Consider the following 23,641-nt stretch of genomic DNA (forward strand, 5'->3'; position numbering starts at 1 on the left):
TGTGATTAAAAAAAAAAGTGTTTAAAAGGTTAGAAATTGTGTTGTGTAATTTCAAAACTCACTTTTCAAAAAAGATGTAAAACAATATATGCTGACAAAATTTCTAAATGACCTGTCCTGGATTTTAATGTTTATTGTGATTCTGCTACATCTCTCGACTGGCCTGGGAACGCTTTGGGATCCCTCCGGATGAGCTGGTGAATGTGGCCGGGGAGAGGGAAGTCTGGGTTTCCTGCTTAGGCAGCAGCCCCGACCTGACTCGGAGAAGCGGAAGAAAATGGATGGATGGATGGTGATTCTGCTCTTCATTAGTACATTGTCAGCAGCTCAAGCTCGATACATACTCCGCGAGAAGCGAGAACTTTGTTCTTGTTCTCGAGGCTGCAAGAACTGGAAAAAAGTTCATATTGGTCCGGCCACTTCATACTCCATGAGACACTTCGTCCATGATGGGGTGGGGATTACTGCAGGGTGGGTGTCTGTGTTTTTATGTGCAATGAACAGCTGACTGGGTCATTTCATATTCAACAACAAACTTCTTCCGTGGCAGGGGGGTTGTGTATGCGGCAGTGTCCGTGTGTTTAAATCCAACATGTGTTGTTTACATTTACCTACTTTCCCACCACCTCAATCAGTTGTTCATTAAAATGATCGGTTCCGCCTCACATCAGGGGAAATGTGGAAACCATAACTTTCCGCTTCATTCTTTTTTACGTTAACAACACCCACCTCAAAATGTCCGACCAATCACACAATTCTTCTCTGAGCCCCACGAGAAGAAAGTTCTGCTCAGCTGATGTGCCGAGAACGATGCAGGATAACCATATCAGTATTATTTAACACATTTTTTACTAATACATTTGGCAACCACTTGGAAAACAAAATTATAAATAAAAAGATAACTTCTGCATTTGCATGGATAATTTTTTAAAAAATATATATATTTTTTTATTTTTAAATTCAGCTTGATTGAATCATTTCATATTTGATAATCTTTTATAAGTTTATGTTTTTCTAAAATAAAAATTATTTTGCTGCTATTGTTGAAAATGTCTTATATTATCATGATCAAATACTTGTTACCCATTTTCTAGTTTCACCTCAATTTTTTTATCCTGTACAGTCCAGCTCTTTGCCAGGTAGTAGTTCTGTGGAATCAGAATTTTTCTTAAAAAAGTTTTTAAATAGTGTATATTATCACTATAAACTAAATACTGTGACAAAATTATACAATAATCAATACAATAAGTTTTTTCTTTCTTTTTATTCTGAGCATGTGAGTTGTTCTCGTTTGACCTTTAATGTGAGCGTCACCACCATCCCTGTCACACTGAGGTTTTTGTGGTCGAAGGCATCATACAGTCAGCTGTCAGTTGTTTGTTTGCAGACAGATTTTATAAATAAAATCTCCTACAAAGATCCTGGACTTAAAAACATGTCTACTAGAAAACGCTGTAACTGCTGTGCAGCACTAAACACAATAAATACTTTAAATAATTGTTATATTGAACATTTCTTTTTGTAATCAGGATTCTAAATACCTTGTAGTGATTCATTTTTTCTTTTGCACCACAGTTTGCTGCATAAACTATTAAACCCTTCTTTTTGTTTACAAAGGTTTATATTTTTAGTGGAAATATTAAATCTAAAGTACAAATCTCTGAACCCATAACAAAAGAGCCATGGAATGCAATGCTTGCATCATTTTAACTTAAAGTTCTGCGTGAACAGAAGCATCTGTGTGTGTTCTTGGACTCACCACTCCGATGGAGAAGTAGTTGTTTATGATGCTGTAAGGCACTGGGTCCCCTCGCTCCTCCTTGTCTGTGGGTGTGACATCAATCTTCCAGCGATCCAGCATCACTTCCGTACTGTTCTCGATGTCCCGCAGGATCTTAAGGAGGCTCTCGCCCTCATAACCTCAGAGTAACATGAAGCACAAGATATGTTAAAGTGGGTCTGCGACAGTTTGAACCTGTTTACTGATGATTAATGAACTGACATGCAAAGAATTAACACACTTAATTTTCTGCATGGTGAAATGTTAAAAAGGGGATGCAATGTGTCAAATACTGAACTGAGATTTTTATTTTTGTCTTTTCCACATACATGAACATTTTTAATTCAATGTTTGCAACATGTTTTGAGAAACTTGGGACGACTGTGTTGCATCTCTGCTCTGAAGTAATGGTTTTTGTCAGAGCTGCAGAAATTTAGAAATAAGTACATATTTTTTACTTGTATCATGTAACTGTTCATTATAGTCAGCAAAGTATTTAAATTTAAGTTGCTCATTTGTTAAAAGTCTGCATTCTTGCAACAAAACTTAGACCACATGGTCCTAAAAACATTCTATGATGTTTATTATTATTTTTTTTTTTTACATTTTTTATTTGCTAGAAATATTAAATCATAATAAGTATATTAAAGATTATCATGTGCTGTGAGATTAATGTTAGTGTTGTGAAAAGAGGTGTTACACATGTCTGACTCTTTCATCTGGTAAGACCACAGGACTGATTTAGACTTTGCCTCCTTCCATCTTAACTGAGCTCAGGCTGAAAGATGATGAACGTTTAAGTTTCTTTTTTCTGGTTTCACCTTTGCAAGATAGAGCTTTACTTCCATTTGTTAGTGCAATAATAAAACCTGTACTTTGGTAAGTTTGTGTTCCTGAACACTAAATAATCATGTTCATGTCTTGTGTACAATGATTTATAATAAATAAATTATAGTAAGTTTTGACAAAGGACAAAGGAAAGCGAAACAAAAGTATGAAGGCCTGGATGACGCTGGCTCTGAGGTTGTTCTCATGCTGTCACAGAGTAATGCCAAATTGTCATCGAGACTACTGCAATTCCTTGTCCCAAAAATGCTCTGAAATGCCTTCAGCTGATCCAAACTGCTGCAGCAGGGTTCAGAGAACTAGAAGTAGAGATCATATTTTTATCTTTGTCACTGGCTCCCTGTTAAATCCAGAATGGAATTTAATATTATTCTCCTCACATATAAGGCTCTACATATCCAAACCATTGGATCCTAAAGATCTCATATTTCCATATTTTCCAAGCTGAGCACCTTGATCTAAGACTGCAGGTTTACTCATGTTTCCTTAACAAAGGGAAGCAGAGCATTCAGTTATCAGGCCGCTCTCTTATGGAACCAGCTAGCTTGATCGTCCCAGGATGCACTAAACACATCACTGCACTTTTCTTTCTTTGTTCTTTACTCTCTATTTGTGCATCATATTGTTGTTCTCAGCAGGCTTCCCTGGCTGAACGTTATGGTGCTTTTTAACGATTATTTCCTGTCCTTTCCACCCCCAGCTGGTTGAGGCAGATGGCCGTTAGTCCTAAGTCTGGTTCAGCTGGAGATTTTTCCTTCATGTTAAAAGGGAGTTTTTCCTCTCCACTGTCGCCTGCCTTCCCTTGTTTAGGATGGGGTACCAAATTGAAGAGAAAATTCAATGTAATCCACTGGTTTCCTTAGCTTACCAATAGTTTTCTATGATTTGGCTTTATGAACTGTTATAAATTAGACTAATGTGTAATATAAATTTTGGATTATAACTGGACTAACAATGAATTGGACTGAATTGGATTGTAACTTAGTTTCGTGAGATGATTTTGTTGTGAATTAGTGGTTTTATATAGCTTTATATATTATAAACAGAAACAGTGAATAATAGACGGTTCAAATATGAGGTTCCATGGATTTCATCATCACTGCATTGAGGCTTCTTTTACATTTTATGTGTTCAAAGCGATTTGAAAACAAGACTGTGTGATAATTGGAGAGCAGATTTAAATCTCTATGACAGCAAAGTATGAGACCATGTTGTTCACTGTTGTGCTCTGTTTTCTGTTGGTACCTCCTCCCCATCGTAGACATCTAGCCAGGTCATTGCCAGTGCCAAGAGGAAGTATACACACAGGGGGGTTCCTGTCCAGGTTGGCCTTATCTGGAGCAGTGGGACAAATAACACAAGATGTGAAATGAGACCAAACCAAGACCACAAAAACTTGCAAAGAAAGCATCAAATCCATTTTGCTGCCTTGCTTGTAAAACTACAAGTCAATCTAAATTTCCAGTTTCTCAGTCAATTTCAGAAGATGCATTTTGTCTGACGGTTATTACCTGCCTTTGTTTTGATTGATAAAAAATTGAGGCAATTTTTTAGAGTAACACATCTTTGAGCCCAAATGCTGGAGGCCAGGTGATTTTTTTTCCTTCAAATGATGACTAATATGTTGTTTTCTAACGCACATAATCATCCTATTTGACCACCCCTACCTGTGCAGACTTGGACGTAATGAAAGTATTTATATACCACCCACAAATGATGCTTTACCATTACATTGTGAACAAGGGTGATGCAGACTTTGAAAAGTAATAAAAACATATGCAATTTTCCCCAAAAAAGGAAATGGAGTGTTGAAGTTCAATATCATTCTTCCTTTAGGAAGTGAAGGCAGTACTGTATGCTTGTATTTAGTGAAAGACTTTGTAGACGCCCTATCAAATGATTGAGGCTATTTTAGGAAAATCAAAAAGCAAATTCTTGAAAAACATGTAAAAGCTATTATAGAGAAGTAATATTTGTACCAATGAAGTCCAGGATCCAGCCCACAGTGCCATCCCCTCCACAGGCCAACACTCTGAAATCAGGAACTTCTCTGAAGAAGTTCAACCTGTGGCAAACAAAGCCAACGTTGTATCATTTCACTGTATGTTTTGTGCTCATTAACACATTTTATCAAGAACATGTTCAAAGCTTTAAAAAGGCGTCTTTAGGCATCTTGCATTGTTTCGGAGATGTCCTGGTAAGCTGGTAAGCAAAGTATTGCTGTACTTCTGAACTGAACTTCTGAAGTGAATACTTCAGGATTGCTGAAGTATTCCCAAACTGATACATCCTGCTTTGTTCTTTGCTGCAGTTTGCTGAATTGCTGTGGGTTGCTAAGTTACTGTGGGTTGCTGAGTTACTGTGGGTTACTGAGTTACTGTGGGTTGCTAAGTTGCTGCGGATTGCTGAGTTGCTGCTGGTTGCTGAGTTACTGTGAGTTGCTAAGTTGCTGTGGGTTGCTGAGTTACTGCGGGTTGCTGAGTTACTGCGGATTGCTAAGTTGCTGTGGGTTGCTGAGTTACTGCGTGTTGCTGAGTTGCTGCGGATTGCTAAGTTACTGCGTGTTGCTGAGTTGCTGCGGGTCTCTAAGTTACTGTGGGTTGCTGAGTTACTGCGGATTGCTAAGTTGCTGCGGATTGCTAAGTTACTGCGTGTTGCTGAGTTGCTGCGGGTCTCTAAGTTGCTGTGGGTTGCTGAGTTACTGCGTGTTGCTGAGTTGCTGCGGATTGCTAAGTTACTGCGTGTTGCTGAGTTGCTGCGGGTCTCTAAGTTACTGTGGGTTGCTGAGTTACTGCGGATTGCTAAGTTGCTGTGGGTTGCTGAGTCGGGCTCGAACATGTATGGCTGTATATTTTGAGTTGACATTGTATTTGTATTACTTAGGTTTGTTTACAAGTTCTGTCAGTGTTTCTATGACATAAACAGTGCTCCCTCCCAACAAATACTCCTGGCAGTTGACCAATGAGAGGCGAGCCACAACAAGGGAGGTGGGGCTCAAGGCAGAAGAGTCTCATTCTCCTTGGTTCTGGCAGAGGCTGATCTGAGAAGATCGATGTAAAATAAATAAAAGAGCCACGGGATTTACTATAAAGGTATTGCTCAAAGTCCACTGAAAAAAAAAAACAAATCGCTAAGTATACTACAACTTATTATTAAGTATTATAACTGGTTTACTCATAATAATAATATAGTAAATTTGACAATAAGTGAGGATCAGAATTTTGTGGAGGACCAGATTTAGGCATGCTACTAGATTATTAATTAATAGATCTTGCATTTAGCATTGGAATTTAATTATTTTCAACAAAGTTTATCTTCTTTCTCCACTAAATTTTATTCAAACCAAACAAAACCTAACCAGGCAACAGTGCTCTTTAAAGCAACTCAAAGTAACTCTTTGACTTTAAAACTCCATGTTTTGATGGTACACTATTGTACCTATTGTGAACTATTCTGCACATTGGCCCTGCAGCATATTAAGACTGAGAAACTGCACTTTACAACTACTCTTTCCAGCTCAGGGCATCACGTGACAGATGCATGTTGCATGGTGCTTGTTGCTGCGTCACACATCAGCAACAAGATATCAAACTGGCCGTTTTGAAAGTGCACCATGGCTAATTCATCAAAGAAACTCAAGAGGACATTTTCAAAGGAAGTGAGGAAAAGAAAAGTGAGAAAGTGACATAGTCAACATTTGATCGACTTTTACTGGCCGAAGAGAGCTCAGAGAAGAGACAGGATTTAAGACAGAAGCTGAATCAGCCTTCATTGGGTGTAAAAATTTCCCAGTTTGATTATGCAGCAGAGACAATGGGAACACATTCCTTACAAGATGGCGCTCCCATCCCAGCATGTAATTTGGCATGACATAAATTAATATTCTCTTTAATATACCATACTGGTAATCAGGGACAAAAAAACAAAATCTCAATCAGGACATCCCTACATTTTATTTTATTCTATGATCCAATCGTACAAAGAAAGATCATATAATAGATTTAAGTATTTAAGTGAAAATTTTGATTATCTGATTAAAAAAAATGAAGGCCTCAGCCTCTTGCAGTTAAGATTTTACAAAAACACCACTGCTTTACTGCAAACCCCACCTATTTCCACAAAGTAACACATGTGGCATTGATATTATTCATTCAGTGAGCGAGCCTGTCTGTTCAGGGCCTAATTGGATCATGACAGGCAATGTTCAGTCCAACTTCTTCCGTTCCTTCACAATAACAAAGCCCTAACTGAATGAGCCAGCCTCCCAGCCTCGTATGGCGGGTAAATGATTCGCTCAATTACTCTCCAACTGGGGCCACAAACCATATTAGACGCAAAACAGACGGCCACAAACATGAAAGGCAACTTTGGGGATATTTAAATACCAAGAAACAAACACTTAATTTGCTATAATTGTATTAGTGAGGCAGCTAATTGACAGCAGTGTGCGCGGGTGCCTTGGCCTGCAGTGTCCGATGGTGACCATTCACCCTGCTAATGTGTGCTGCAGTGAGTACACTTGACAAAATATTAACAAGGTTAACGCAAGGTAAGGTCATCTGGAATGCTGTCAGCTCAGAGGAGAAGCTCTGGATTCAGTTCCAGACAAGGCAGGTGATGTTTCAGTCCACATCAAGGGAGGAGAGACAAGTCGGAAGGTCAGTTCCTATAACTTGGAGCTGTGCTGGAAGGCTGTGCCAGCTCCTTAGTACCAGCACTCCAAACCTCATGGAGGTTTGTACCCAGTGCTGTTTATTTATTTTTTATAAGTCACAAAGATGCTGTTTTCAGATTTAATCAAAGCCAAACAATATGGCAGCACGACACAGAGGCATTCCAGTGTTTTTAAACTCTGCTGCATGCAAAAGGCAAAATGAAGGAGCCTGATGCATGTAAATGATCTATTCATTGTCTTAATCACATATGTGAACCATAGGGGACCTGATGCCGTCCACATCACCAGTCTGCGGTGAGCTGCTTGTCTTTATGCGTGATCACATGCAGAATAGTGAGAGATTCACCTCACTGCATCCGTCAGTCATTTGTGTCAGCGGCTCTGCCTTCACATACAGCCTTATGCATATGGAGCTGCTTCTTGTCCACGACTACGGTATGATAACAACATCTCCAGGATTGGTTATGTGTGAGCTCGCCTTATTTGTGTCTGTGCTGTGTGAGGGAAGCGAATGAAGGGTCTAATACTAAAGGCCTCCCTTGCATGTGATGGTGGTCATTATATGTGAGCAACAACAGAGAGCAGCGTTATGATTGTAAACAGGACATCATCAGCTGAAAGGACTTGGCAGGTAGCAAACAAAGGAATACATTTTCTTTTTTGTCCCTCTTCCTTTCTTTATAATTTAGTCCTCGTTTTTGCTCTTGTAATATAAAAATGTATTTATAAAAAAAGGATATATACATTACAAAAAGTGAGTTTGTAAGAAAATACTTTAAGCAAATTTATCTTATGACGAATTTTTAATTTTCTATGAAGGATTCTTATCTTTTCATGCAGAAAGTCAGCACCCACTTTTACTTTTCTCAAGTGGTCATGACCTAAAAATAAATGTAGTAAATAAAAGAAAATTCAGTAGTGTTCAAAGTCTGCTTGCAGTCGGGTTTTGCAGTCTGAGTTTGGATCTGATTGCATTGTATTTAACATCTGCCACAAAGCAGCACTTGTTCTGTTGGATTTTCTTTAATCCTTTGAGCCCTGAGCCTTTTTTCTTTAGGTCTGTGCTAAAAAATCGCATGCCCATAATGAAATGAGTATGTCTTTGCCACCACGAGTTTAATCTGAATATTTTTGGAGTCATAGCTTGTGAGATTTGTTAAGATGTATAAATATCATTCATGTGATTATTCTCCATCACTTTCAATAACAATACTTCCAAAAGTTACCTTTTTATGATAAGTACAATCAGGAGAAATAACTGTTTGCTAAATCTGACTCAGTGTTATTTAAGACAGTGGTTCCCAAGGGGGTCCCCCAAAAAGCACAGGGGGTCCCGAGGCTTTGACCATTTAGTCATTGTGATTAAAAATGTGTGTCTGGTCAAGTTTTTTTAAATCATCTGGGCATTTTGTCCGCTGGGAACTGGCATTCTGGGAAAAATAAGGTTAAATGTTTATTAATTTTGGCTTAATCGAAGATTAGGACTCAGCCAAAATACAGTATTTATGGTGAGAATCTTGCTAATGAAAGCATGAAACCAAGCATGGTTTCAGCACAGAGTGGAGCAGGTGGTCCACAGCCTTTTAGTATTTGCAAAAAGAGGGTCCTCAAGGAAAATAGGTTGGGAACCACTGATTTAAGACACCAAAAAAAAAAAAAAAAAAAAAACAGAAAAGCCCCCCATGACCCTGCATTGAAATGAATCAGTACAGACAATTGATGGATGGATGTGTTGCAATTCAAAACCTAAAAAGAAAAGATCCCTGTATACTACATACACTGATGCACTGTCTTTCCTTAATAAAATTTCATGGTGTGTTGCAACGTACCCTGGCATGGGCCCATTCTTGGCCAGGTTGTAAACTTGTCTTGGGTTCAGAAGGTACTGGAATTTTCTGTAAATCCTAAAGAAGAAAGAATGCGCAAACATCAGAACACATCTAAGGCTAATCACTAAAACATCTGATTCAATTTTTACTCCTCAGCCTCAAAATCCTTTAGTGCACAAAGACATGACACTGCAGTGGACTGGGCAGCAGGGTAGGACGTATCCAAAGTCCCCTCAAGGGGAAACCATTAGAAAGACTAATTCATTTTAATTTCAATTTCATTATATCAACTGGCCAAAGTCATATTTTGATCTCATAATTTAAACAAATGAGAGCCGGCATAATAAGAAGCGAATGAATATGTTTCAGTAATAACCCAATTAGCCTTGGGTTAAAGAAGGGGAACCAGGCAGCGACATGACAGTGAGAAGAGTGTTGGAGAAGAGGGTGTGAGCATGTGTGTGTGAGCTCACAATGGAGGCAGTCAGTGCTTTAGGTAAATGTTATTGTGTTTTTATTTGACTAAGTAAGCCTAAAGCACTTGTCAGCCAGAGGCCATGCTGTTTCCCTTCCCTCTGCGGCTGAGGAGTGGGGCTTCAGAGGCCTCTTGAAGCATGTTGAGACAGGTTGTGTACTTACCTCTCCCCCTGCTTCCCCCCGCTCTTCGGATTGACAAACACTAGCAGAGGATGAGTGCCCTCTATTGTTGTGATCTGTATGGAAGATGTCAAAACAAACCCTTGGTGTTTGGAGACTGCAGGATGCTTCACAGGAATTCACTTTCAAGCCATATCCCTCATCCCTTTATCAAGTATACAGCACTTCCAGGCAATGCCAGCCATCTGAACAGTTTTCCTGTTACCTGGCCTAAGCAAGGTGCCCATATTCCTTCGCCTGAGAAAAAAAAAGAACTTTTGCCTTTTATTTTTGATAAACTTTTCCCATCTAGTTAAAAAAGAAGTCTGGTGTCATTTAATACTTTCACTACTGACATAAAATCACAAGAAAAGTCTTAAACAAACCAGGCCGCATCACCAGCACTACATAAAATAAAATAAAATAAAATAAAATAAAATAAAATAAAACAAAATAAAATAAAATAAAATAAAATAAAATAAAATAAAATAAAATAAAATTAAAATAAGAAATCAAGATTTAAAAATAAAAGATGTCTGGACATTATTTTACTTTTTAGCAAATCTCACTTAAATGTGAACAAAGTGTGCGTTTGTTGAGCACTAGTGTCTCTTGTGGATTAATTTATATTCAGTGCATCACATTATTCCTGCCGCTGCAGGACTGTTTGTGTGTGGTTGACTGAAATGTGTGTTGTCTTCAAATCAAACAGCAGTGACCACGTTGTGTCTGATCTCAACTTTTGCATAAAAGTATAGCTCTATGTATTTTTTACTTCACACACTTTGTTTTCCATAAGAATAATACAATGTTAGTGTTGGCTGTTTAATGAGATTTGTTAAAAATGGAAAAAAAGGAAAATACTATTAACCCACAAAGTAGAAATATTGCAACAAGCAAAGTAACCGAATGAAACAGATCACATCTCCAGAAAGAAAGCCAAAACCTCATCACTTTATACAACTAGGTGACAGACGGGTGTTTCTTGAAGCTTAACACAATTTTTTGGGAGCTGATGAGGATGTCCTCATACTCAGTGATACAGAGCGAAGTACAGAGAAAGTACACAACATTGCTGATGAAGTGCTTTCTCAGCTTTTTGCTGATGTTCAATATGCAAAACAGATGTGTACTGTATGAATTTGTATTTGTAAATAGCTCTGTATATTCTAGACACTGCTATGTAATATAAGAGTCGGTTTTATTTATGACTTTCTACTTATTTTATTTGCTTACTTATTTTATTGCTTTCATTTGTGTTAGTGCTTTCTACTGGAGTGACAACATTTAACGGCAAACAAATTCCTTGTATGTGTTCATACTTGGAGAATAAAGCTGATTCTGATCATAAACTCAGGTTCATATTCAACATTTTTTCATTTACTGTATGCCTTACTCCCAAGCTACAACCTTTTAAAATCTTGATATCAAAATTCAACATTTTCTTTAAAAACTTTTGCCACCTAAACTGTTAATGTTATTCATTTGGATACACATTTCACTTAAAAATGTGCATTTTTTTTTATTCATTTAAGAGGTGGTGAAGTTGAACAGTACTGGTTTCATTGCCAAGCAGCAGACTAACTAAACTATGTAGCAGTCATTCAAAATGTACAACCTGATAACTTGCAATCCAGTAGGAATACTGGTTCAGTGCTGCTTTTTTACAAGCAAGCAGTTTGTCTCATGTGACGTGGAAATAGTATGTCTGCCTGTTGCAGCTTTTCTAGAGCTCAGAGTCTAAGATGCCGGAGGCTGAACCCTCACTGCGCCACAACCACAAGCTCTGATCCAGCGACCCTTGTTTGAATTGTCCTTCCTGCAGTCAGACTCTTAGTGCTCTCCCTGACACAGATGAAGCACTTAACTCCCCCTGCCTGCTATCCCAACAGGCCAAGGGTGAATTAATGAGCTCCCTGTCCAGTCCGGAGTGATCCATTACTTCCTGTAATTATAAATAATAATCTTGATTATTACGCTGGTTAGCCAGCGAGAGGCAGAGATGGATGTGCCTGGGATATGATTCATCATATTTCTCTACCAGCCACACGTAGACGAGCAGTCACCACAGACGGCGGCAGGTTTCCATCGCTGGCGTGCTGGCTGACAGATATTAGAGCGGATCAGGCTGGACTGGGCTCTGCTGGATGATACTGATTACCAGCAGGGCTTGCAGAGACCCATCATACATCCCAACACCAAACGCAGAGATTCATATCACTAAATAATATTCAACATTTAAGAAAATGCAGCAAATGCAGCAATCAAAAATTTCTCAAAATTTGCTTTAGAATCTAAATTAATAATTCTGTTCGGCCACATTTCGATACCAAAATGCTCTGACTAAACATTTCAGATCATTCTACACCAGAATTTTACTTTATTTGTTTAAAGTTAAAATGAGAAGTACATGGTGTGTTATTGAAGTATGAAGTTTTATTTACTGACTCTATTCTGTGAGAACATTAAGCATGAATATGGTGAAGTTATACAGAGGTCAGATTTGAGTGTAACCTGCAGTCCTTGGCCGTCGACTGTGACCGAGTTGGCTCTCTGCATCTTTCCTCGACTCGACTGGCTTGATCGAGAGTCCTTCCTCAGCGTTGACTGCCTTTCCTGAGGCCAAAACACCAACCAGTTACAAGATCTGAGTCCGCTACATGATTCTAAAAAAAAAAGGGTCACTTCTACAAGTGGGAAAAATTCTAGCAGTTTTCCTGAAGATTTTAGGCAGAAAAGGAAAATATAAGCCTCAAAGAACAATACAGTAGTAGACAGAAGAGAAGAACAACACAAACAGTGGATGTTGCAGGTGCATATTTCTATATATCTATGCAATAAATATATACAGTACTGTGCAAAAGTCTGGAGCCAGCTTGAATTTTTGTTCTTATATTTATATTTCATAGTCAGACTTTCTTATAATGGTGTAATTGTTCCTTACCAGTAGTTCCCAGGACATTCTGAAGGTCTTTCAGAGTTTTTTCTTTGGCTGCTTTTCCCACTCACTTTTCAATCCAGGTCTTAATAATTTTCAGAAGAATGTGTTTTTTGTTTGTTAAGCCCCTTAACACTGACCTGTGTATCATTTAAACAGAAGAAGTCACCTAACTCAAGGGATGAAGTGGTGTGTCTATATACAATGGAATAAAAGAAGTATTTAAGGCATTTTGTTCCTAGCAGCCTGTCACAAAGACACATAATTTATTCCCATTTCTCTAGTTGCATCTATGAGAAATAAAGATAAAACACTTTGACAGACAGTAAATAGTATTTATGCACCAACAAGGTGATTCCCAAAGAGCCATAATATCTGTCAGTTGACCATCTACTGTTTACTGAAGCCTCATTAGAAATGGTCTCTATTTTAGGGTGATTTTTAAGAAGTTGTCCTTAAGGAAGGGAAACAGGGAGGAAAGGCTGAGGTATGCCAAATGATAGTAGAATTGGACTAAAAGTCAGCGGCAACAGGTCTGATGGAGGGATGAATCCTCTTCAGAGCCCGGACCTTAACATTGTTGTAGCAGTGTGGAATCATCTTTTAAAGAAAATGGAGCAAAAAGAGGCCAAGATCAAAAGAAGAGCTTTGGAAAGTCCTTCAAGGAACCTGGAGAACAATTCCCAAAGAAATTACAAGAAAACCATGACGGTTCAGACTGTGCTAAAGAATAAAGGTGCTCAGGCCAAATTTAGACTCTAAACTTGACTGTTTTTGCCTTTTATACTGTCTATGTAGCTCACAACTGATTGCACATGCTTTGATAAACTGCTGCATGTATCATCCATTTTCTTGATAAAACATAAAGATATGACAGGTGGCTCAATACTTTCAGGAGAGCAAATACGCTGAAGAAAATCAAAGAAAAATTTAGATTTTTCACCTTTTTTTTTTTTTTTTTAGAAAGGCTTGTATATAATCTATTGTACTTTTTAACCTGTGAAATGATGTGTTTTCATGCTTCTCTTGATTTTAATTTGTAGCACTTTGAGATTTTGTCTAAAATATAAAGGGCATTATAAATAAAATGTGTTATTATAATTATAAATATACGAGCTAGCACACTTTTCCCCATTAAAACAAACTTGTACAATTTTGGAAATAAACTTCTACAAAATAAATTGTTGCCATTTCAGAGCTCAGTGGGAGAACACAGGCTGATGATTGGATCCCCTGGTTACACAGCATCAAACAAGGTCAGACTCACTCAGCCTCGGGACTGCTGACCAGAGATGAGGGAAGTCTTACCAAAACGACGGGGCAGATTGAGTTAGGGGCCAGGATGTGATCCTTCAGGGGTCCACAGTCACACTCAGGTTTCACATGGGAGGCACACTTGTTATGGAGCTGGAGGAAGTGGCAACCATTATTAACAACCAACTTGCAGCAATAGCAGCACATATTTAACAATAGAGTTTCAGCCATTTTTTCAGGGTTTATTTGCATTGCACGTGTCATTGCTTCTGTTTTATTTTTATTATCTTGCAACTGTAAACAAGTGTTTTCTGAGTGTAAATTGGTGCGATGACTTGTGAGGCATCAGAGGTGCAAAAACAAAACCATAAACAACTAGAAGCAGTGGGAATATAATGAGGAGGTGGCTGCCTCTCCTCGGGTGCCGGCTTACCGTGATTTGACACCACACACAGTGGAGCCCAGTCAGGCCCTGGTAACACTTAATGGTTTTGTGACACTTGTCACACTTGGTGGGGCAGTTCCCTTCCACCCAGAAATGATGCATTACCTGCAGAGAGAAGGAGAGACTGCATACTGGGAGGGAAAGCAGTGAGAAAAGAAACATGGTGCAAAAAAACAAGACATATACAAAGGCACAAGTGACACAACAATTAAAGAAACAAGAAGGAAAGAAAACAAGCAAGAGGATACAAGAAAAAAGAAACAAAGCAAGAGGCCAAACAAGTGATGCCAAGTGCACTGGTGCCTCTAAACTGGGCTTATTCTGGTAATTAGCAATGCTTAGTAGCAGACTGAGAAAAAGCTCTTGTCATGGGCTCCACAGAGCGTTGCTGATCCAGGCGTGCCGACTGGTAAACACTTCAATTGGACTCACCTCTGTGTTTTTTTTGGACTTCACATAAGTTTTGATGCAGGAATGCGGTGCACGAGCCACGCAGCGCTCATGCACTGTATACTTGCAGACTAGGAAAGAGATAGAAAAAAGAAAAAGCTCAGATTTTTAACAAGGAAAAGAAAACACAGAAGGCCTTTTAAATAGTTACACATGAAGGATGCATGATTGAGGAATGTGTTGCAATCAATCTACATGTTGCCCTTATTTGGTAAAAACAAAAAAAGTAGCTCTGGAGAAGTAAAATCCACTTTAAATCTTATTAAAAAGCATTTGGTGTAAAAACATGAGGATGCCTTTCTGTGTGGAGTTTGTATGTTGTCCTCATGTATGCGTAGATTCTCTCCAGGTACTCCAGCTTCCTCCCACAGTCCAAATACATGCATTTTGGGTTCATTTATCACATTAAACTCCACCTAAATGAGTGGTTGTTTGTCTTTCTGTGTTGGCCCTGAGATGGACTGGCGACCTGTCCAGGGTATACCCTGCCTCTTGCTTAGTAACTGCTGGCCCTGAACTGGAATAAGGGGTATAGAAAATGGATAGATGCCTTGTTTCTCTATTATATTTCAAGGCCAGGTGTAATTTGAGTTGTTAGTATTTCTATGTTTATAAAAATTGTGATACTGCAATTGGTGAAAGAAAAAGACGACGTGTCTCTATAGATTACCTGTTTTAAGTGAATTACTCACATGAGCAGCAGAGTCCCTGCTTCCCCAGTCCAATCAGCATGTTGAGACACAGGTTACAGTATGCTGGTTTGTTGAAGTGCTTCAGTCTCCACACATGCTGCCCATCATCTTTTACATTCTGCAGCAACACAACACATCATATTTATCTGACAGCTTCAAGGCATCCTTTTATATGGTGTGTGAGATCCGTCATTACACCATATGCCTGATTAAACTGTGATTAAACCTGGAGTTAAAACTCAGGGCAAAAGCATTTAGCAAAATTCAGCAGAGAGAGCTGACAGAATTCGCTTCCTTCCTTTTGTAGCAGCATTCATTCATAAAAAATGCCACCTGGCTGGGCTTTTTTAAAAATCAAAGCTAGTTAAATACTTCCACCTAGTGGAAAAAACACAAACTGACAGTGCTCTCAGTTTTGGGTTCACTCAGCATCAACAGGGATGCTGTTATTTAAGGGAAGCTCAAAAAGTGTGTTAAAAGCTACCATTATTTAATCCCAAAAATCATTTGTTCAATATATATGACCTTCTTCAAGTCAAGTATGACTACTTTAATTTTTGGCCTCCCAAGTAAAAAGATTAAAAATGATAAAAGTAAAAGAAGAAAAGAAAATCATAGTGGATGAATATTTTTAAAAACTTAGCTGACATTGTTAATTGCAATAATTTACAGTGAATCTGAATCATTAGAGAGAAGATGTAAATTCACTCTGCTAAATGAGAATCACTAACATAATCACCTGCAGGTCTGAAGTAAACTACAGCAGAGGGAAAAGATTGAAAGCTAATTTACACTTGTAGAATGTGAGAAAACAGATCAGCAAGTTTTCAACCAAATCTTACAGTAAAATTTGAAAACAGTCACAAAAACTTCACCGACTGAATCTTATGAGACTATATTATAACTGTTTTCCAAACTTCAAATATCAGTATATAAATATGACTGTATAGAGAAGCTGACCTTTATTCAAGCTCTTAGACTGACCTGACTGAGAATCTACACTAACATACAAATAAAAAATAAAAACAAAAACATTTTTAAAATGATCATGAAACTAATACTGCATCAAATATAATAATAATGTACAGATTTTAAGGTTTATTTTTGTAATATATGGTATTACGTTGGTGTTTTCTTGTCATTTAATGTATATAAAATACATTTACTGAATTAATTTCATTTGATACCTGAACTGGTTTAAGATTAGGGACAGGCTCGGCTAAAGTCTTGGTTTTTTATTTATATTTTAGAAGACAAAAATACCAGATTGTCTGCACCACAGCTGTTTGCATGGCCTGAGATGAGCTATTTGCCCCGAGGGACTTCATTTGTTGATGCACAACCATGTGCATCAACAAGTGAACTCTAAACTCCTCTAACAGCAATTATCACAACAGATTGATAACAAATGACAACATTTAGGTTTATACTAGAATCATTTTAGCCAAAAACTGTGAAAATATAGTTTACTTTAGGTTCCCTTTCTACAGAAAAACCTAGAAAATGTGCAAGATTTTTCATTTAGTGCCATTATCAGGTAAATAATATTGTATTTATGAATGGATGTCTGCAAATGTACTGCAGACCCTGAACTAGTATAGCTGTAATGGTTAGCATGGGTTCTTGGCATTAGATGGCTTATTTATTAAACGGAAAAGAACAACACATCTTCACTGTCAGACCAGTCTGGATTTTTATACTTCTAAGGTCATTGTTAAAAGATTAAAGTTGGAATATTTAACTTGTGATGGAGTCACCGTCGACTTTCCAATAATTAGCAAGCAGTAACTATCATTAGCAAAAGTGACCAGTCTCTCTGTGGACTCACTGTCTCCAGGCCCAACAAGACCAGCAATGGGATGGTGGTCAGGCCTCCCTGGATCCACTCCCCCAGTGACACAGTGCCATCACGATCATAATCGATCTCCTGCATCATTTCCTGGAGGATCTGCATTATAAACAATAACAGAATGAGTTCTGCCCACAAAGACAGTGTCCTAATTTAGAGTCCAATTACTTTTGTAATACAACCAAACAGTCAACAGCTTCAAGAACAGCCCTTAAATGAAGAAATCTAGCTTGTCTTCCAAGTATGATTTGAAATACTAGAAGGTAAAAAGTCTTACTTACTGGTTTTAGTTCGGTTACGTCCCATTCCAGGTACTCTGCAACGTGCATCATCTGGGAGATAATGTGCTCCAGCTCCTGCAGGGAGAACATAGTCAGTCATTACAGGCACAAAAATACTGTATTTACCTTCCTGTGCAGCATGAATAGACTGATAAACAGCCAGTAATAGCAGGTTGGGAGTGTGCACAGAAGGACACAAAGGCAGTGTGGGAAGAGCTCCAAGGCTGATGGTTTAATTACAATAGTTGCTTTTTGGTCTCGCTTTATTGCAGAGGAGGGTGACATTATTATCTGGTGGCAGACTGAATAAACATGATGCACTTTAGGGAGAAAAATTACAAGATATTTTCTTTTTTCTTTTTCATTTACTCTGAAGTTTGAATGGGAAATGGGTCACGCTGAATTAAAAAAAATCTCTCCATCACTAATCCCATTCTCATCTTTTTTCCTTCCATGTTCCAGCCAATAATAAGTAAAGGTGACGAATAGCTAGCTATACTATAAACTCATTCCCTTTAGTACATGTAAAAAGCCCCACTCAGAGTCATTGCAGAAGTCCTCAGCCACTGGGTTGATGCCTGATTTTACTAATGATTTGTCTTACAACATGTTTAAACCCATCCTATAGCCAGGTGACTTTTAGCAAAGGGGAAAAATGTAAATTGAAAACAGGATACAATGATGTGCAAATCTCATAAACCCTTATTTTGCTCATAATAGAACCTAAATAACATATCAGGTCTTGAAACTGAGATATTTTACCATTTAATGGAAAATATTAGCTCATTTAGAATCCAAAAGCAGCAACACATCTCTAACTAGAAGCACTCGGAGTGCAGACCTCCACCAAGTCGTAGGGTCACGCACCTGAGAAATTTCCAATTCAACAACCCACTAAGTTGCCAACCCCATGCCAACACTCTTACTTCAAGCTAATATCACTGTCTATTTCTGTCATCAGGATAGATGTCACATCTTATTTAGAATCCTTGACCATTGAAACATACCCTTAGACACCAAGATGAGACAAATGGCCATCACAGTCATTATTAAAGTTATTGAAGAAATTCAAATTTTCTCTAATGGATTATCTGGGTTAGCTGTTAGTGTAATAAACATTTACCATGATGTCATCTTGTAATTTTTATTTCTTTGTGTATTGCCGATGATTCTGGGCATTTTCTGTTGCATTAGAAGCTGTAATGGCAAAATTATCCTTATCTCCTCATTGTAAAGAATCCTTTAAAAGATTTCTGGATCCAGACTGTGATAAGGATCACCCCCAAAATCTAATAACTTGTTCCTTATTGCATTTTTGAGATTTCCAGCAAATTTAATTAAAATCTGTCCCTAACTTTTTGAGTTAACAGACAAAGAGACAGAAAACATAACTTCCACCGTGGCAGAGGTAAAGAGCTGGAACAGGGGCAACAAAAGGCTGAAAATGCAATTAGCACAAATCAGAAACAACTGGAGGAGAATTTGACAACTAATTATGTTAACTGGCAACAGGTCAGTAACATGAGTGTCCAAGTTCAATTTTATTTATAGAGCAAAAAAAAAAAAAACAATACAAAGAAAAAAAAAAGACATAAGAGCGGAATAAAAAGTAAAAGCAAGGAAATGTCAAGCTCAACTATATTTGAAAACCAGTGCAAAGAAGTGGGTCTTGAGCAAGGATGTAAAACCAGACACAGACTGGACAGCTTTAATGTGAAATGGCAAACTGCCCCACATTTTTGAAGTTACAACCGACACCACTAGATTTGAGCTTAGAAAAAGAGACCCTCAGAAGGAGCTGTGTATGGGACCTCAGAGAGGCGGAAGCATGCTGGTGCAGCAGGTTTTAGAGATACAGGGGAGGTAAAGCATTTAAGGCTTTAAAAACAAGTAATAAAATTTTGTACTGAGTCCTAAAACTAATGGGATGTCAGTGCAAAGTAGCGAGCACAGGGGTAATGTGATCACTTTCTGTATGCAACTGAGCAGCTGCCTTTTGAGTGAGCTGCAACCGGTGCAAAGATGACTGATCACGGCCATAATACAGAGAGCTGCAGTAATGTAAGAGGGACATGATTAGCAGGTGGATGACTTTTTCTAGGTCTTGCTTAGGCAGGGAGGGCTTTATCTTGGCAAGCAGCCTCAAATGAAAGAAAACACTTTTAACTATTGAACTGACCTGCCAGTAGGAGTTAAAAGAACTATCAACGATCACACCAAGATACTCAGAGCTTCCAAAGACCACAATTTCAGATTTCTCCTTGTTTAATTGTTCTCCTTGATTAAATTCTCTTCAGGAAGAGAAGGTTTAATTCCATCCATGCTTTTAAATCTCTCAAGTAAATAAGCAGATTATTAGTCATAGAATCTCCTTGTGTTTTTAAGAGGACATAAATCTGAACATCATCTGCAAATCAGTGGTAAGCAATATTGTGCTTTTTAAATATAGACTCGGTTTGAAAGAATGGGTGACGGTTCATCAAACTGTGACAAACTGCATTTGAAAGTTGTAGAAAACAATCTCAGAAAAAATGTTCCTTAATGTAAAATTGCAAAGAGTTTGATGATCCCATCTACAGTGACTAATATCATCAAAAGAATCAAGAGGAATCTCTGTGTGTAAGAGACAAGACTGGAGGTGAAAACTGGATGCACGTGATTGTGAGGTGGTCAGGCAACACTTTAATTTAAACAGACATGATTCTCTACTGCAAATCACTGCATGGGCTCAGGAACACTTCCAAAAATCACTGTCTGTGAACACAGTCCACCAAAAGATCCCACAAATGCAGGTAAAAGCTCTATCAAGCAAAGAAGAAGCCATATGTGAACAGGATCCAGAAACACTGCCATCTTCTCTGGACCAAAGCTCATTTAGAATTATCTAAAGGCAAAATAGAAAACTGTCTGTGGTCAGATGGATTAATATGTGAAATTCTTTTGGAAATCATGGATGGCGTGTCCTGCAGACTAAAAAGGAGAGGGAGCATCCAGCTTCTTATCAGTTGGCAGGTGAAAAGCTGCATCTCTGATGGGATGGGGCTGCATTAGTGCCTATGGCGTGGGCAGCTTCCACATCTGTGAAGCTCCATCAATGCTGAAAAGTACATGGAGGTTTTAGAGCAACATCTGCTCCCATCCAGACTATGTCTCTTTCAGGGAAGGCCTTGCAGATTTCAGCAAGTAAATGCTGAACCACATTCTGCATCCATCACAACAGCATGGCTTCACAGGAGAAGAGTCCGGCTGCTGAACTGGCCTGCCTGCAGTCCAGACCTTTCACCAATACACAACATCTGGAGCATCATGAAATCAAAAATCCAGCAACAAAGGTCGAGGACTGCAAAGCAGATAGAATCCTGTTTCAGGCCAAAATGGGACAACATTCCTGTCCTAAAACTCCAGCAACCGGTCTCCTCACTTCCCAGATGTTTACAGACAGTTGTTTAAATAAGAGGGGATGCTACATGATGCTGAACATCATCCTGGAACTTTTTAGATGTAGTGATGCCATCAAATTCAAAATTAGCTCAGATGTTTGTATGTCTGATATGTCTGTATATGTTCTATTGGGAATAAAATATGAGTTTATAAAATTGGTACATAATTGTGTATAATTTTTTATTTAAATTTTACACAGCATTCCAGCGTTTATGGAATTGGGGTTGTAGATATGTTGTAGTTGCAGAAAGACAAATAAACACAGGAAAGAGAAACACATTTAGCGAAACAAGACATACAGATAATGCCAATATACCAACTTTATATGATTGCAAATTGATATTATAAATACATAAAAATATATTCCATACTAATATTTTAGGTGGGTATGTATAAGAACATGATTAGGTGAACAGGTGAACAGGATGAAGAGGTTATTCTCGTCTTTTTGATGAAAATTAATAATAATAATAATAATAATAAACTACATCTGAGCTGATTGAAAACCAATAATAAAAAAAAAAATATTCATGGGTCAATTATATTTTTGCATTTTTTAAGAACAAATAACAAGAGGAGAAATATTTACCGAGCTGTCCAGAGACCCATTTCCATCTGTGTCATAGAGGCGGAACATAACTGTGGGGACAAAAGCAAAATGTCAATCTACATCAGTGGCCCTCTCCACCCTTGTCAACCTTTAAAAGGAATATTTAAAGCCCTGAAGCAGCTTTGGCAGCTTCAGTGTGAATGTCAACAAGTACTCCACTGCATGCTAATAAACAACAGAGCCCATGTCTCAGCAGCTGTGAGCATTCAAATACTGCAGCTTTAGATGTCCACATATTACCACTCTAAAGTGTCCCCATGGAAACAGATAGGTCCTACTGTATATCACTGCTGCAATTGGTTGTTTCTCATCATAACTGGTCTAGATGACACAAATCTGAACGTGGCAGTAAAACCTACAGCAGATCATATAAAGTACTGCTCCATACAAAAGGCTATTTTTGGGGGAGCGCTGACCCACCAGCAGCCTGGCCTTGGCACGACAGAGGATGGATGCTGACATCATAAGGAGCTGACGTAAGATGGCTGTCTGTCAGGCCACTAATGAGGAGCTAATTGCTAGTTTCCTGAGGAGGTGTGACCTTTTAGGGCTATAGGAGGGGAAACTGTTGCCAGTTTCTGGTGGTTGGTGATGCTGGAAGGCGGTGACTGTGGTGACCCAAAGTGGCAATAAAGATCAAACGATCCTGATATACTGTTTGCAGCACAAACTGGTTAAAGGGAGGGGAAATAAAAAGATTACTAAGGGGACATAAGACTAAAACAAAGACCAGTTGTAACTGATTATAGTGAAATCATCCTCCTAAAATAAATTAAGTTGCTCCCTTTAGGGAGAAATTATCTGAAGGTAATTCAGGCTGGAGAAAATAAGATTTTTTTATATTGAGGGGTCCTTCTGCTGGTTTGTCATTGGGTGAAATAAACAGTATGTATAGTAAACTGTGTTTATATTGGTAGAAACAGCTACCACTAAAAGCTTAGCAGTCATTAAACACACCAGCAGAGGGACCCCTCCACCACACAGATAACATGGAAGTGGACCTCAAAGAAGCATCAGGACATGGAGAGACTGTTCAATAAGACATCACTCATTAATTCCACACAGTAAGAATTACTTGAATTATTTACACATCTCTGAGCTTAATGAGAGCTGCTCTGCTCAATAATTCAACACTGAATAAAGGATCTGGTCCAATTAAGCAATAAAACTTTGTGAATTAAAGATGCTGCAGGTATGATTAAAAGCCGTGACAGTGTGTTGCCAAATGAAGGCATCAAAAACAAACTTTACAGGAGCTGCAATAACCATCTCAAAGGAATAGACACACACAAGCAGAAATAGTTTGGCAGCTTAAGTCCATCAGATAATTATCAGCTCCAAACAAAGACCATAAAAGCTAAAAACATCATGCATGGAATAAATGCCTTTAAGCTCAACAGCTTGATTGGTCCAGTGATTGGCCAGAAATGCATGTCTGCAAAGCAGACGCTTATTCCTGGTTTGAGACACCACTCTGCAGCCATTATGCAAATGTGTTATGGTAATGGCAGTAAAAGGATGAAAAGCCTCGACCACGAATGAGGCATTTGTGGGTACTAAGAAGTAATGTCTTTAGTGGGATAGAAAACTCTGTAACAATGCAAACCAAATTAAACATAAGGGAGAAACATGTAAAGCATCAAGTTGTTTTAACGCCAACACTCTGTCTGTATTTGACTGATACCTAATACCAGACTTGTTTACAGCTCAGTTGCTGCCTTTAAACTTCAAATAGAACTTTATTTTCACATAGTTTCATTATTTTTTGACCATGACTTCATTCTAACAGAGTTTAATGATAAACAGATAATATGAGGTGGTGATTTCAAGCATTAAACATTCACACATAAATAATCTCCTCCCAAGATATGTAGCCTCATCTTTTTTAAGCCTCTGTTTTTTCACTAAGATTCAG

General features: G+C 38.3%; 1 protein-coding gene across 1 annotated transcript in view; it reads right to left on the reverse strand.

Moving 5' to 3' along the window:
* The window catches only part of dgkb (diacylglycerol kinase, beta), a 77,051-nt gene that overhangs the window by 38,816 nt on the left and 14,594 nt on the right, over positions 1 to 23,641 (reverse strand). Inside the window, exons 6-18 of the mRNA XM_041988637.1 lie at positions 21,706 to 21,755; positions 17,676 to 17,750; positions 17,374 to 17,493; positions 15,546 to 15,663; positions 14,836 to 14,924; positions 14,392 to 14,508; positions 14,013 to 14,111; positions 12,281 to 12,382; positions 9,770 to 9,843; positions 9,131 to 9,205; positions 4,606 to 4,691; positions 3,872 to 3,961; positions 1,760 to 1,920 (exon numbers count right to left, since the gene is read on the reverse strand). Coding sequence (XP_041844571.1) covers positions 1,760 to 1,920; positions 3,872 to 3,961; positions 4,606 to 4,691; positions 9,131 to 9,205; positions 9,770 to 9,843; positions 12,281 to 12,382; positions 14,013 to 14,111; positions 14,392 to 14,508; positions 14,836 to 14,924; positions 15,546 to 15,663; positions 17,374 to 17,493; positions 17,676 to 17,750; positions 21,706 to 21,755 — 1,256 coding nt within the window. The remainder of the gene's footprint in view (positions 1 to 1,759; positions 1,921 to 3,871; positions 3,962 to 4,605; positions 4,692 to 9,130; positions 9,206 to 9,769; positions 9,844 to 12,280; positions 12,383 to 14,012; positions 14,112 to 14,391; positions 14,509 to 14,835; positions 14,925 to 15,545; positions 15,664 to 17,373; positions 17,494 to 17,675; positions 17,751 to 21,705; positions 21,756 to 23,641) is intronic.

The sequence above is a fragment of the Melanotaenia boesemani genome, chromosome 6, assembly GCF_017639745.1.
Source record: "Melanotaenia boesemani isolate fMelBoe1 chromosome 6, fMelBoe1.pri, whole genome shotgun sequence".
NCBI classification, from domain to species: Eukaryota; Metazoa; Chordata; class Actinopteri; order Atheriniformes; family Melanotaeniidae; genus Melanotaenia; species Melanotaenia boesemani.